Source organism: Pteronotus mesoamericanus, unplaced genomic scaffold (assembly GCF_021234165.1).
Source record: "Pteronotus mesoamericanus isolate MK-2021 breed Mesoamerican mustached bat unplaced genomic scaffold, CSHL_Meso_final contig_78, whole genome shotgun sequence".
NCBI classification, from domain to species: Eukaryota; Metazoa; Chordata; class Mammalia; order Chiroptera; family Mormoopidae; genus Pteronotus; species Pteronotus mesoamericanus.
The window spans coordinates 5,492,673-5,508,631 of NW_026555258.1; the positions used below are offsets into that span (position 1 = coordinate 5,492,673).

The window sequence follows — 15,959 nt, forward strand, 5'->3', positions numbered from 1 at the left end:
AGCCAAAGATTCAAAATCAGTTACTCACTGTTGCACAGGATACTCAATTATAAATTTACTGATAAAGAAATGACGTAAAGATGTAAACGGAAAAGTTCAATTTGTATAATCAATCACAGAAATGGAAACATAGTGGTAGGCCAAAAGAAAGCAAAAGACCTTCATAAACTGGGATACAGGTAAAGTCATGCAAGATAAAAGCAATTATTTAATAATATAAACAAGTGTTCCTAGTTGTTAGAGCATTCAAGTAACACACAATATAAACTGACAGCCAAATACATGGAAGTAAATATAAAAACACCACTGGTATATGTCCTAATTCCTTATAACTAATGTACTTAGTTTTAATTAAATATCCAATAAGAAACTCCTTCAGAAGCCATGGTCAAATTCCAATTTAAAATGAGATCCCAGGTGAGACGGTTGCTTTTGTGAGGTGAGGGGAGATAAAGATACACAAATTAGCCCTGTTGCATTTAAATTTAGAGGAAAAAAAAATCCATGAACCAGTTCTCATCCCCAATGACTGAAGAATCTCCTTCAGGAAAAGAACTCAACTGGTCCCAATGGATAAAAACCTCTTGCCCTGATTGGTGTGGCTCAGTGGATTGAGCGCCAACCTGCAATCCAAAAGGTCACTGGTTCTATTCCCAGTCAGGGCACATGCTCGGGTTGTGGGCCAGGTCCCCAGTTAGGGGCAGGGGAGAGGCGACCAATGAATGTTTCTCTCACACACTGATGTTTTTCTCCCTTTTGCCCTCCCTTTCTCTAAAAATAAATAAATAAATAAAAATCTTTGGGAAAAAAATAAAAGTAAATAAACAAAACCTTTTTTTCTAAAAAAAGGAAATCACCTCTTGTTTCACAAGTTAATAAGCTTCTTCATTAAGACCTCAACGCTTAACCCCCCGCCCTGCCCAAAAGACACAAAAGCCAGCAATGCTCAAGAGAACAAGGTCAAGAAACCATCACCCAATTTTAAATCAAAGAATAGAAATGATGACTACTACTGACCTTCAAGATTAAGGCCTGACTCTGCCTCTCATCTTGCAGTACCGTCTGAAGCAAAAAAGAAAAGTCAGGAAGCCATCTTGTTAGCAAAACTCAATTCACAAAGAAAAAGGTAAACATCCTCACCTCACCCTTCAAGACTATAACTGCCCATTTATTTCTTCAAACATTTTTTACCTAAGTATATCTAAGTCTGTGCTCAAATTCTTGCCCTCCTCCTCTGGCCTCAATTTTCTCCTATATAAAATGAGGAATTGGACAGGCTAGATGTAGTCGAAGGTCCATTTCAGCCCTGATATCCTGATACTCTGTGATAAAGGTGTCAGTCTCTGACCTCTCCCCATCTCCAAGTCTGAGGACAGACCTCAGCTTAAGCATATGTTTTTTAGGCCTTGAGAACGTTTTTCCTGAAAGCTGCTTTATCTGATCACCTAACTCTGTTAACAAGGAACTGGAACCAAACCCTAATTATCCAAAACCAACAAGGATTAAGGCAAGAGAAGGGAGCTGGACATAACCACAAACCTTTATTGAGTCCCGAGTACCTCTGTAATCCTCTTGAAGGTAACAATGGAGTAACTGCACACTCTGTTCTTCATCAAGACCCTGAAATACAGAGATCATAAGTGAGACACAGCCACCTCAGCTCAGAAACCACACATAGGAGGCAAAGCATTCTAAAGATTTATCCTCTGGAATGGACAGAGAACTTGAGTAAACAAAAATATTTTAAAAGACTTCATACAACATAACAATTTTAACCCAAATAGGAAAAAACAGGAGCAAGTCACTGACATAGTTTACATAATAAATATACCATGCCAGAAACAACTGTGCTTATTCATCAAGAACATTAATACAGCAGCGGACATGATCTAGGTTTCCAAAATGAAAAGGAAACAATTACATATTTAAATCATTAGTCAATTTAAAGAACACCACATATATGCTGAAGAAAACCCTATGATATGTAGTAAACAGGTCAGGCAATTTATTTGTGGCTCTTAAAGTATTGCAATCTGGGTATTCTTGAAATACAATATGCTCAATTGAATCTCCAAAACTGAAATAAACTGAATTTTCACTAGCAATCACTAACAATAAAAGCAGGCACATTTCACATTCCAGGTAATAAACTGAGCCAGTGCTAATTTTTACTCACCAAAAACTTGCTGATTCTTAAACCCAGTTCCTTCAGTGGTGAAACTACATCTTTATTAGCTTTCACTTTTTCAGCTGAATTTGGACTATGAAAAGAACAATGAATCATTTCCTCATTCACAATGACCTTCTGAGGATTTAAAATAAAAATAAAAATATTTTTACTACAGACCTTTTATTGCCTTTTAGGTGACTACAAAATACACACACACACACACACACACACACAAGTTCATTTCTACAGACTTCATAACACAGAACTACTAATGCCTAGGTAATAAATATAGTATATGTCTGTTACAAACAATAGTTATAACAATATTATTTATAAATAAGAGTTACATTAAGTAATTTTGATCTTTGCAACTATCCTGAAAGGTAAATATTACTATCCCCATTTTACAAATGGAATTACCAACACTTAGAAAATAACTTACCAAAAATCCCACAGCTAATGAAAAGTTGAGGTGAAATTTAAAACCAGGTCTGTTAGTACACACATACATATGTTATCTAGCTCTGTCCACTGAGAAGGCCTAGAAGCTATGACAACCCCTCCCCCACAAACAGTGAGCACATCCAGCACCCAGATCTTGGTTTCTAATACCATTTCTCTAATAAAACGTACCAGGAATCCTTAAAAAAATGGTTGATCTAGAGCTGGGGTGGAGAAAAGTCCAGATGAGCCTGGAGCATCTCGTAATGTCAGAAAGTAAAAAAAAAAATACTCAGAAACAAAAGCGGGGGGCGGGGGGGGGGGCGACATGTCAAAAGGTCATAGAAGCCAACCTGAAAAAACTCCCAAAGGCTAAAGCTAGAACAGATGTAAAATAAATATACACAATGCCCTGGCCAGATGGCTCAACTGGTTGGAGCATCATCCTGTACACAAAAAAGATTTCAGGTTCGATCACCGGTCAGGGCACGTATCTAGGTTGCGAGTTCAATTCCCAGTCAAGGCACATACAGAAGACAACCAATTGATGTTTCTCACATTGATGTTTCTTTCTCTTTCTCTCCCTCTCTGACTCTTTCTCTCTCAAATCAACAAAAAACATACCACATATCCTCAGGTGAGGATTTAAAAAATATATATATACACACACATACACACAGGAGTTTCTACTAATATAAACAAACAAACAATTAAATAAATAGGGAAGGGGGGACAAATCTTCCTTACAGAAAAAAATCCAAATAATATACATAGGTACGACCCCCTTTAGAAGGTGAAAGTTAATTCCACTACACCCCTACCTTGAGAGTGGGCTATATTTAGTGACTCACTTCCAAAAAAATAGAAGACAAAGAGAAAAAAGTGACTTTACAGAGAAGACTGGCAAATGATACCTCACCCAAGGGAGCAAGGTTAACATCAACAGTGATTTCATGTGGATAACCCTTTCAATGTGTATTCTCTGTTACAATGGGATAAGAATGGTACTTTACCTCTCTGAATTCTTCCCCAAAACCCACAACCTCAATCTATTGTAATAAGAAAACATCTAACAAATCCAAATTAAGGGCATTTTAGAAAATATTTTACCAGTCCTCCTCAAAACTATTCAAGATCATGAAAATCAAGGGAAGACTGAGATATTGTCACAGCAAAGACCTAAGGAGACATGACAACTAAATACAATGTGGTACCCTGGATTGGATCCTACAACAGAAAGAAGACATTAAAGAAAAAAATATGTTTTGGTTAAATTCAAGTAAAGCCTGCTGTTAAATAAATAAATAAATAAATAAAGGTCAGTCAGACTTCAAATCCTGTGTTACTAAAAAAGGAACTTTTTCTTAGGAAAGAAACTAATGTCCTAAATGTCCATTCTGTGAACTAAAAGCATGTTGTTGTTGTTGGATTTTTATAGACTTTCACATTTCACAGAAAATCCACAACACAAAGGCTAGTATAAGGTTAAACAATAAGTTCTGAAAGAGGCAACATAAAATGATGGTTAAAAACACAGACACTGGAGTAAGACTGCCAGGTTTGAGTCCTGGTTCTACCACTTACTAGCTGTGTGACCTTGGGCAAGTTACTTAACCTCTTTGTGCCTCAGTTTCCCCATCTGTAAAATGGAAACAATAATAAAAGTACCTAAATGTGATAATATAGGGATTATCTTTTGTTAAGTCCATATATTTTCAATACATGATAAAGTATTTACAGATAAAATAACTGTAAAGATGTCTGGGAGTTACTTCAAAATAATTATGGGGGAAGGATTAGTAGATGAACAAAAAAAATTCTTCACTAACCTAAGAGAATGAAGATGGAAAGTGAAGATGTAATAATATCAACAGATGTTCAGAAGCAGAAAGGAAATGAGGGTGGCTTGGGAACTAAGATGCAGAACAGAGTGAGATCTGGACTAAGAATTAAAATAAGAGAGTCTAGTCCTACAACGTATATGCTTCTCTTTTTTTAACTACTTCACATTTCATTTTTTTCACTGCCCAGTAAAAAAACTATACATTCATCCCCGAAATAATAATTGTTCACTGCTATGTCCAAGTGTCCAAGGATTTGGTGATGACAATGCCTCACACAATATGGACCAAAATAAATATTAGAATAATTGAATATTTAATAAATTCTCACCCCTAGACACTACAGTTATCTAATTGGATTCAACAATATTGTAGTTCTAGAATGAATTTCCCTCCCTTTAAAAAGAAGTTTTCCACTGGTTCCCTTTAGAGAGACAATCTGGTTTCCATTGGTAACCAAATTATACTCTTTCTGATCTACCTAATTTAGTAGTACCCTAAAATCATGCATGAAAATGGCTTCATCTATGCTAGCTTCCCCAGGGGAATTACCCTAACCAGACACACAGAGGATAGCCATACCTGGGAGGTTTATAGTAAGAAAGCCCTTCCAAAAGTCGCTGCCAATGTTTATTCAGTTCTGCCTCAATATGATTCTGGAAAAGAACAAGAAAATTATACCAATGCAATTTTAATCAGACTCCCAAGGTCACACTGATGATTACATATTCCCTTGAGTCTTTTTAATATGCATTCTTCCCCACAGTTGAAATTATTTTGAATAGAGAATTCTGGACCCTCCTTTTCTTCACTTAACATTCTAACATAATGATTTAACCTTATTATGAAAATCTTGATAAACATTCTTTACTGGCTGCATATTTTACCAGTAAAGTGGCTAGATTATAATTTATTTACCATTCTTCTGTTAAATACACTTAAGCTGACTGTAATGTCTTATTAACATAAATAATGCTATGGTTAATAACTTTGTACACAAAACTTTTCAGGGTTTCTCTCTTTTAAAAGATACAGTCCTAAAAAAGACTAAATAAATAAATAAAAGATACAGTTCTAGAAGTAAAATTATCAGATGAAGGCATATCAAAAAAAAGTCAAGGCTTTAAAAAAAAGTATAACATTCATATATTAATTATGATAACTACAATAGTAACAATTAAATATCATTTTAACGCTTTACCCTAACAGGGTCAGAATACCCAAGAATCAACATGAAGAACTGTCCTTTATTGATTATATACTTGAAAATGACCTAGCAACCACAGCCTCTGTGACCTAAGGAGTCAGCTAAATGGAAAAGGAAGAAAAGGCAAATTAAGTATGAAACAGAGAAAAGGCCTGAGACTCTTTGTGGTAGCCTGAGGTAGCAGAAAGGTATCTGTACTCCGACCCTCAGCAGCCATCAAGCTGCACTGGTATCTTTTCAGAAAAGGAATCGCTGAGGGACAAAGAAAGGTGGAGATTTAGAAAACTTCAGCAGTTAGGCTATAAAATACACCACATTTCAGCAGAAAAGAAAAAAGAAATTCATAATTCTTATATAAAGTTTTGGAATAAAAAAAATTGTTTTCTACTTTAAAGAGAAGGCCATTTTTAAAAAGAATATAAACTACACAAAGAACCATAGAATCCACTCAAGAACACCACAGCCCTAACAGTGTGGCTCAGTGGTTTGAGCATCAGCCCTCAAAGCGAAAGGTCACCAGTTGGATTTCTGGTCAGGGCACATGCCTGGGTTATGGGTTTGGTCTCCAGTCAGGGCACGTGTAAGAGACATTGATGACTGATAATGTTTCCCTCTCATCAATTTTTCTCTCTTTCTCTTACTCCCTCTCTTCCCTTCTATTAAAAAACAAACAAAAAAAAGACCACCACCACTTACCAGTTCTCTCAGAGCTGATCTTCCAAGCAGAATTGTCCACAGTTCTCTACTGCTCCTGAAAAATGACAGAAAGCAGACTGGACTAAGCCATCTCACAGTTATTTGTCTCTCTAAAGCAAAAAGCTCAAAGTACAAACAATTTAGTAAAATTCTGGAGAGTAATCCTATTATATTCTTAGAAGTCGGATGTTCAAAATATAAGTTAAGAAATAAAATAAAGCTTTTTTCATGCTGATAGAGCTCTTGCAAACATGGTGAACGTTCCTAAAAACTGCTGGACTTGCTGTAAGTGTGGGAAGCATCAACCCCACAAAGTAACATAGTACAAGAAAAGCAAATATTCTCTATATGCACAGGAAAAGCAGCATTATGACAGGAAGCAGAGTGGCTACGGAGGGCAAACTAAGCTGATTTTCCACAAAAAGGCTGAAACTACAAAGAAGATGGTGCTGAGGTCTGAATGCACTGGGTCCAACTGCACATCTAAAAGAATGCTGGCTATTGACAGGCGGGGATACTAACCACTATACTAACGAGGAGCTGTTGAGAATGCTGGCTATTGAGAGATTCCAGCATTTTGAACTGGGAGGGAATGAGAAAGGGTCAAGTGATCCAGTTCTAAGCATCATATTGTGTTTTATTATGTGACAAGAAAATCTTGAGGAAATGCTTGCTTCAAAAAAAAAGAAACTAAAATATAAGATTTCAATCTAAACCAATAGGTGCTACGTTGAAAATAAGAATGGCCACCATATTTCAACACATGTAAGATGCCATTAATTGCAAGGTACATAATTACTTTCTACAATTCCTCAATAATAAAACACATTCTGATTTTAGAGGTATTAAAAGTGTGAAAAATGTATATTTTAGGATTAATGAAATATAGTAATTAATGAATTAGAGTACATCCCTTATGCTAAGAAGATGCCTCAATTTAGTATTTCTATCCCCTCCTTTCTTATTAAAATGCAGTGACTGATAAGGAAGAAGGATATAGAAAAGAACTATGTATATTCCAAGACCCCTATCACCTCCAGAAGATTTTCTAAATGCACAATATAATTCACCTTCTCAATCACAACAGTCATTATGAATGGTACTATGTTCGTTCGTTTATTAATGAATTCCTATTAGGTGTCACATGCAGTACTAGACACGTGAGATCAAAAAAAGAATTAGATACAGTCCCTACACCCATACTTCCCACCATGTGCTTACCCCAGTTCCTTCCTTTATCCATGACCCTGGAATTTCAGGAAGTATCTTTGGGGGGTTTTTAAGTCTAAAATTTTATTTCAAAATGTAGCCACTAAAAATTCTCTAAAGAAAAGTTTTAAAAAACATAGAGATTATATTTCATAAGAGCCTAAATCAGCCTTAGAATAGTAACCTGAAATAATTAAGACTGCTTAGCACCCTTGCTGGTGTGGCTCAGTGGATTGAGTGCCCACCTGTGAACCACGAGGGTCACCGGTTTGATTCCCAGTCAAGGCAAATGTCTAGGTTGCTGGCCAGGTCCCCAGTGAGGGGCCCATGAGAGGTAACTACATTGATGTTTTCGCTCCTTCTCTTTCTCCCTCCTTTCTCCTCTCTCTAAAAATAAATAAATAAATAAGATATTAAAAAAAAAATTAAAGACTGTTTAGAAAGCCTATCTGCCAAGAGAAGATGAACAGGTCCTAATAAAATATACTAAGCATTTATCAAAAAGAATACAAGCTGTGTTAACTTTGAGGATAAATTGGAAAATGTTTTCTCCATTAAAATTAACACAAAGCAAGCCCTGGCTGGGTAGCTCAGCATGGTCCCGCTACACCAAGGTTGGGGGTTCAGTCCCTGTCAGGGCACATATAAGTATCAACCAAGGAATGCATAAATAAGTGGAACAACAAACTGATGTTTCTCTCTCTCCTTTCCTTTCTTTCTAAAATCAATATATAAACATTTAAAATAAAATTAAAAATAACACAAAGCACTAGCTCTATTTAAAAACTGTTCTCAGGCACTGGCCAGTGTAGCTCAATTTGTTAGCACTGTTCTATAAACTGAAAGGTCATGGGTTTGATTCCCGGTCAGGGCACAAACCTAAATTGCGGGTTTGGTCCCCAGTTGGGGCATATGCAAGAGTCAGCTAATCGATGTTTCTCTCTTCACATTTATGTTTCTCTTCCTCTCTTTCTCCCTCCCTTTCGTCTTCTAAAATCAATTAAAAAAAATTTTTTTAATTGTCTTTCAGGATTTTTCCATTAACAGACTTAAATACACCTAAAAACTATAAACCTCTAAGGGTTAATGCCTTTAAGAAGATAACCTCTATTCTATTATATGATTAGCCACCAACTCCCATAAATGCACTATGGACACACTACTCATTTTTCTATTAACAAGATAGCATTCACTATTCAAAAATGAGATTAGATCCAGTTAATGAAACAAGTATGTCCCTTTATACTGATAATGTATACTAATGTATGAGTAAACCAAGACCATAGTAATTGAAAACGGGGAAGCTTACTATTTACAGAAACTTATAGTAAATTTTGAAAGAATGCCTTTTGTAAAGAAAATAATTATCACCCAATTTATTTGTTTGATAAACATGAATTAGGAAAAAGGGCTTTATTTAAAATAGCTTTACCAAAAATAGCTTCTGGTTTTCACAAAATGGATTAGATAACTATTACATAACACATAGCTAATAACGGGGTTAACAGTACATCAAAATTAATGGAAAGAAATTTATCATTAAATGAAGGCTTTTGTATGCCTGAATTAAATCGCTTTCTTAATCATCCATTTTCTAATTTCAAAAAGCTTGGGCATCAAAAAGCTTTAATGTATCTGCATTTTCTTTCAGAACTTAGATCCCTAACTAGCTAGGTAGCAGTGATTCCCAGAAGCCCACTACCATACTCAGCGGCCAGCTGCCAAGTCCAGGATTCTGTTTTCTCAAATTCAAGCTGTATTTGTTACATCAAAATCTGTGCAGTTTAAAAAAAAAAAAAAGGAAAACAATGTCCTAAAAGAGCGTTTCTCAAAATGTAATTGGTCCTCAGACCACAAACAGCAAAATTACTTGAGAATAACAGCAACACTATAGAATCCTGGTCACCACTTACAGCTACTCTTTCTCAGAGGCTAGGCATGGGAAATCTACATATTAAAATGAATACGCAAGTGAATTCCTAAGTTACCAATATTTTCAGAGAAGGTGAAAGATCTGGTCACTAGAAACCTTTTTTTTTTTTTAATGGGGGAGGGAATGAGGGAGAGGGAGAAAAAGATTCTGCTACTAAACAATATTCAAGATCACTGCCCTAAAGTAAAGCAGTAACTTTTCTACTTCTCAAAAGAAAAAAAACTATTTCTTTAGAAATTAAAATTTTCATTGGCAAAACTATGTCATATTATGGTCTTTTTTTAATAAAATGTCAAAAAATAATGTTTATTGAAAATGAGTCTTTGATCATAACAATAGCCAACATTGAGCAATTAATTGCAGTATGTGGGGCACTGTGGAAGTACTCAACATCTTGTCTTACTGAATACAGACAACTTATGGGAAGATAATTGTTATCATCCCCATTATCTCATCAGGCAACTAAGGTTTAGAAGTGGTTAAGTAACTCGCCTAGGATCACAAAGCCAATGTATAATGGAGCCAGTGCTTGAACCCAGGTTTGCACGACTCCCGAGTTTAATCATTACACTATACTGCCTCAAGTTGCACCCAAGAAGTCATCCTACAAACTAGCAAAGACTGAAGGAGGAGGATGTAAGTCCCTTTTAGACCTGTAATCTAATTAAAAGGGAAAAGTTAGAAAAAACAAATATCTAAAGAAGTGCCAAGGAAAGGCAGAATAAAAGAGAAAGTGGCAAATTTAACGGGAAGGGAACCCCTGTTGAAATGAGCGTCACTGGTTCCTCATTTCCTACATATTTACTGATCTAGGAATAATGGGAATACAAATAAACCTAGGACCTTCATGATACTCATTCACTTAATGTTGGGAATGACAAAAGATGTTAAGCACGCACTGCACAATCAGCAAGAAAGTAAAGAATAATACAGAGCTTAACCCTAACAAACACTTCAAAGGAATATAATCATCTAAGACAAAAAAAAAAAAAAGGTCCAAGAAGAGAGAAATCACTGGAAACAGATCCAAGAGTCAATGAAGACTTCACCTCGCAGAGGGACTTGACGGTTTGAGCAGGGTGATTCGCAAGACAAGACGGGGCTGGAAACGTGACATCCAAGTCAAAAGCCTCAGGGAAACATCCTCTCTACATATTTTCATAAACAAAACATGTGTCTCTCACTTATTTGCACAATAAATAGATAAACTTGAGCTAAGTATTTGGAGGAGAAACTAAGGCACAGAAACCAAGTAACTTGCCTCCAAGGTAAAGTTTTGAACCTTCCCCCAACACGGAACTCCATTCCTGAAGAGCCGGGGTTCCCGGACAGCGGACCCTCCCTCCCAGAGATCCGCGGGGCCGGGCGGCCTCCGGTGGACGCTTCGGGGTGGCCAGGCACGACAGTCTACGCTGAGTCCTTTCGCTAGGAAGCCGAGACGCGGCCAAGCCGCCCTGGGAAACCAGCGTTACTCCGCAGGGAGACCCTAAATGGAGGTGGTCGCTGCCCAGGGGCGCTGACCCCGCAGACGAGTACGTCCCGCCCCCCCGCCTCGCTTGCACTGGGACGGCCTAGCCGCAAGCTTTTCAGATCTTTTTTTTTTAAGCGCAGGTACCCCACTCACACTTCTTCAACACATTAGGCACCCCAAAATGCCAATATTCACCCCCAGTTTCTGCCAAACCCTGCCTGACCTCCCCGAATCCCTGACTGAAGAGCGACTGAAGAGCGTTATTCCATTTCGGGCTCGTGCCCACCCCCGGCCGCACAGGCCCTGACTTTCCTGCGCGCTCCAGGGCCACCCCGGTACGGCCCCGAAGAGGGCTCACGCTGGGGGCCGCAAACGCCACGGCCGAGGCGGCCCGTGGGGAGTCACCCGCGTGCCCGCGTCAGCGGGAACGCAAATCACAGCTCTCAGGTCTGGACCAGCGCGTTTCCAACAGAAGGCGCCGTCGGCGGGGCCGCGACCGGCGGAGGCGTCGTTCTCGCCATCCCGGCGACGAGCACAGCCGCGTCTAGACATCCTCCCGGCAAATGCCATTCCTCCCGTCTTCCCGCACGAGGCTGGCAGGTCTCGGGACGGCCCGAGCACTTCCCGGCCAACCAGTGCTCCTGGCCCCCCGGCCCCTACGGGCACGCCTCACCCGCGGGCAGCGACGCTTGACCCAGGCGCCTCACAGAGCGTGAAACCGCCCTCAGGAAAGGCAGGCGCAGCGACCACGGCGCTGCCCGAGCGGGGCGCTGACGGGGACAGCCGAGGAGGGAACAGCCAGCTGGCCCTCGGCAGGCCCACGCCTGTCCCACGGGAATTCAAAACACGCGTCTCAGTGGAGACGGCCGGCGCCTGCAGCCGTTACCCAGAGCCTATCACATGCTCCTCGGGGGTGAAGGGTACAGCAGCGGACAAGACAGAGAAGCGGGGCGACAGTGCTGGCCCAGGGGACAGTAAGTGACGGGGATGCTTCATCTGAGGAGGGGGGCGGGAAGAATGGCAGCCACCGCCAGCTGCAGCGCGAAAGGCGGAGGTTAAAGCCGCGGGGCTGGCATCCTCCCGTCTGACCGCTGCTGGCTCGGAGCGCATTTGTGAGTCATCTGTAAAACAGAAAGCGCCTCGCGGAGTTACGAGAATTCGGAGATGATGCACAGAAGGCGCTTCCCCGGCGCCCGGCGCCCCGGAGCGCCCCGTCGGTACCAACGGCCTCTTTCTTTCTAATGTTTCATCTCCTCGCCTCCAGAGCCCGGTGCGGTGCGTGGGGCCGCGGCGCGGGTCTGGGCTGTCGCCTGACGGCACCGACGCCTGAGAACGTGAATGGGTGGATGAATGAAGGGCTGCGCGGAGAGAGGGCACCGGCCACGCAGAGGCGCCACGCCAGACACCTCCTTCCTGGCGACAGCACCTGAGGAGTCGGGGAGCGCCGCCAGGGTCGCGGGTGGGAGACTCCCGGGCGACCGCGGACAGCCTCGTCGCGCCTCGAAGGAGCGTCACGCCGGACGAGGAAGCGCGGTCGGGGGTGGGGGGGCCGGCGGGTGGGCGACGGAGGGAAGCGCCCATGGGGAGACGGAAAGGAGGGAAAGAGACTGGGTGAGGAGAACGGAGGCCGGCGCTGACGGAAGGGCTGAGGCACCGGCCCCCTTCCTGGAGAAGTCGCCTCAGATCCCCGCGTGCGAGGACCGTTTGGACGTAACTGCCCCCGTCTCGGCGCCCGTTCGCCTAGCCTGGCTTCGCCCCGCCAACGCCGCCACATCTCGCCCCCAACTCCCGCCCCGTTTCCACTCGGCTTCGACCCCACGCCTCACAGCCACCCCAACAGATTCGGCCCACTCCGCACCTCACACACTGTTCACCGGCGGCAGCCGCCATCTTCGCGCGCGCGCGCGCGCGTCCTAGCCCCGCCCCCAAACGCGGCGCCCACGTGACCGCTAGCATCTAAATGGGTGCGTGGGCCGGCCTTTCGGTCACGTGATGGCGGGGCGGAGCCAAGATGGCGAGCTCCACAGAGGTTAGGATCCTGGATCTAGGGCAGCTGAGGGTGTGATGAAGGCGGAAGAGCGGCGACCTCTGTGCCGTTGGTGGGAGGTGGCGGAGGGTGACTGGGCACCAGCTATCAAGAGTCAGAGAGTGCCCTACAGTGGAGCTTGCGCCCTCGCAGCTGAAGAACAGAGAGAGAAGGTGCTGGCTGGGTGAAGCTGCGGCTGTCTGCCTGGCAGGGCTTGAGGGGCCCAGAATCCAAGGCGTCCCTAGTCACCCCGGTGTGCCCGGGGTCCCAGGTCTAGAGACATGACCCGAGAGCGCGCTTCTCCGGCCCCGGGGATCGGAGCTCCGCTGAGCGGATCGGTGCTGGCAGAGGCGGCAGTGGTGTTTGCAGTGGTGCTGAGCATTCACGCATCCGTGTTGGACCGATACTCGTGGTGCGCTGTGGCCCTCGCAGTGCAGGCCTTCTACGTTCAATACAAGTGGGACCGGCTGTTGCAGCAGGGCAGCGCCGTCTTCCAGTTCCGGACGTCCGCAAACAGTGGGCTCCTGCCCGCTTCGATGGTCATGCCTTTGCTTGGACTGGTCATGAAGGAGCGCTGCCAGGCTGCTGGAAACCCATACTTCGAGCGCTTTGGAATTGTGGTGGCAGCCACCGGCATGGCAGTGGCCCTCTTCTCATCAGTGTTGGCGCTGGGCATCACTCGCCCAGTGCCCACCAATACTTGTGTTATCTCAGGCTTAGCTGGATGTGTCATCACTTATATCATGAAGCACTCATTGAGTGTGGGTGAGGTAATCGAGGTCCTGGAGGTCCTGTTGATCTTCGTTTACCTCAACATGATCCTGCTGTACCTGCTACCCCGTTGCTTCACTCCTGGGGAGGCACTGCTGGTGTTGGGTGGCATCAGCTTCATGCTTAACCAACTCATCAAGCGCTCTCTTACTGTGGTGGAAGGCCAGGGGGACCCAGTGGACTTCCTGCTGCTGGTGGTAGTGATAGGGATGGTACTTGTGGGCATCTTCTTCAGCACCCTCTTTGTCTTCATGGACTCAGGTACCTGGGCCTCTTCCATCTTCTTCCACCTTATGACCTGTGTGCTGGGCCTTGGCGTGGTCCTGCCCTGGCTGCACCGACTCATCCGCAGGAACCCCCTGCTCTGGCTTCTTCAATTCCTCGTCCAAACGGAAACCCGCATCTACCTCCTAGCCTACTGGTCTCTGCTGGCCGCCTTTGCCTGCCTCGTGGTGCTGTATCAGAATGCGAAACGGTCATCTTCTGAATCCAAGAAGCACCAGGCCCCCACCATTGCCCGGAAGTATTTCCACTTCATTGTGGTAGCCACCTACGTCCCAGGTATCATCTTTGACCGACCACTGCTCTATGTGGCCGCCACTGTATGTCTGGCTGTCTTCATCTTCCTGGAGTATGTGCGCTATTTCCGCATTAAACCCCTAGGCCACACTCTGCGGAGCCTCCTCTCCCTCTTCCTGGATGAACGAGACAGCGGACCGCTCATCCTGACGCACATCTACTTGCTCCTGGGGATGTCTCTTCCCATTTGGCTAATCCCTAGGCCCTGTACACAGAAGGGTAGCCTGGGGGGAGCAAGGGCCCTAGTCCCCTATGCTGGAGTCCTGTCTGTGGGTGTGGGCGACACTGTGGCCTCCATCTTTGGCAGCACCATGGGGGAGATCCGCTGGCCTGGAACCAAAAAGACTTTTGAGGGGACCATGACATCTATATTTGCCCAGATCATTTCTGTAGCTCTGATCTTAATCTTTGACAGTGAAGTGGACCTAAACCACAGTTATGCTTGGATTTTGGGGTCCGTCAGCATAGTGTCCCTACTAGAAGCATACACTACACAGATAGACAATCTCCTTTTGCCTCTCTACCTCCTGATATTGCTGATGGCCTAGCTGTTATGCAGCAGCAATGGAGGAAACAGGGACATGGGAAGGATGAATGGTCCCCACAGCAGCCAACCCCTTGGGCATGAAAAGCCAAGCGGTGAGAAGCACATTTGAATTTTTGGTTGATTCATACTCAAAATAAAAAGTAAAGCTCTCTTGGTCTTAGTTTTGCTGATATTAAGACAGAAAAAGGCTTAAAGGATAGTGCAACAACTTAAAGACATTGAGTGTGATATAGGGCACCCCCCCAACTTTGTAATCCTCACAGTGGCCAGAGTGGACACTGGAGACCATGTTGCATAATGGTTAACACTTAAGGTTCTGTGTCAAACTAAACTGGTCAATCCTTGGTTGTACCGCTTAACTGTATGAGTAGCTTAAGCACTGTGGGCTTCAATTCTGCTGTCTGCAAGATGGGAATAATAACAGCCTGCAACCTCACAGTGTGTTGTGAGGATCTGGGGAGGTGAGGCGTGTACGATGTCCAGCCCGCAGCCCACACATCATGACTGATCAGCAAGGGAGAGTGTCATTACTCAAGGCCATTCTCTGAGCAAGCCAACGGCTGTAGATTGCACTTGAAGACCAGAGTTACCTGGGCTTTATTTGGAGGTGAACCCAAGAAGAAGTGCTTGGCTAAGAACTGCTGAAGGGGAGCTGTGGGATTGACTTGTTGCATGTGAGGAATGGCTTGGGGAAGAGGAGCTGGTTTCTCCCTGCTTCTCACCCAGCCTGGCAGGGACAGGCCTAGCAGCAAGAGAAGCTAAACTTTGACCACTAAGGCAGAAGCCAGGGGTGGAGCTCTGGGAGCTTGTGCAAGCACTGCCACATCCTTTGCCTCAGAGGAAAGTATTGAGACATTCCTTTGGGGGCTCCAAGGAGAGGTGACAAACCCCTTCTCTCAGACTCCCCACTGCTGGCTAAAGGAGGTGGCAAAGTGTCGGGGAAGAGCAGCAGTTTTGCCTCGACTCGCTGTGGCCTTGGGAAAGGACTCTGTCCTCTGGGCCTTGGCTTGTCCATGCATGCAGTGGGGACTGGAGATCAAGGCCACAAACTCATATGGCCTCTGAGGC

General features: G+C 43.7%; 2 protein-coding genes across 3 annotated transcripts in view; one reads left to right on the forward strand and one right to left on the reverse strand.

Annotated features, from left to right (window-relative positions):
- NUP188 (nucleoporin 188) overlaps nt 1-12,884 on the reverse strand; it is a 50,919-nt gene extending 38,035 nt beyond the window's left edge. Inside the window, exons 1-6 of one of the 2 annotated variants that reach the window (XM_054584255.1) lie at nt 12,827-12,884; nt 6,356-6,410; nt 5,035-5,108; nt 2,177-2,261; nt 1,540-1,620; nt 1,018-1,062 (exon numbers count right to left, since the gene is read on the reverse strand). In XM_054584255.1, coding sequence (XP_054440230.1) covers nt 1,018-1,062; nt 1,540-1,620; nt 2,177-2,261; nt 5,035-5,108; nt 6,356-6,410; nt 12,827-12,858 — 372 coding nt within the window. In that variant the 5' untranslated portion in view covers nt 12,859-12,884. The remainder of the gene's footprint in view (nt 1-1,017; nt 1,063-1,539; nt 1,621-2,176; nt 2,262-5,034; nt 5,109-6,355; nt 6,411-12,826) is intronic. The other variant, XM_054584256.1, reaches the window with a different exon arrangement.
- Nucleotides 12,885-12,957: 73 nt separating this feature from the next.
- On the forward strand, nt 12,958-15,129 carry DOLK (dolichol kinase). Its single transcript, XM_054584860.1, has one exon. The coding sequence runs from the start codon at nt 13,276-13,278 to the stop codon at nt 14,890-14,892; it is 1,617 nt and encodes a 538-aa protein (XP_054440835.1). The 5' UTR covers nt 12,958-13,275; the 3' UTR covers nt 14,893-15,129.
- The last annotated feature ends 830 nt before the right edge of the window (nt 15,130-15,959 follow it).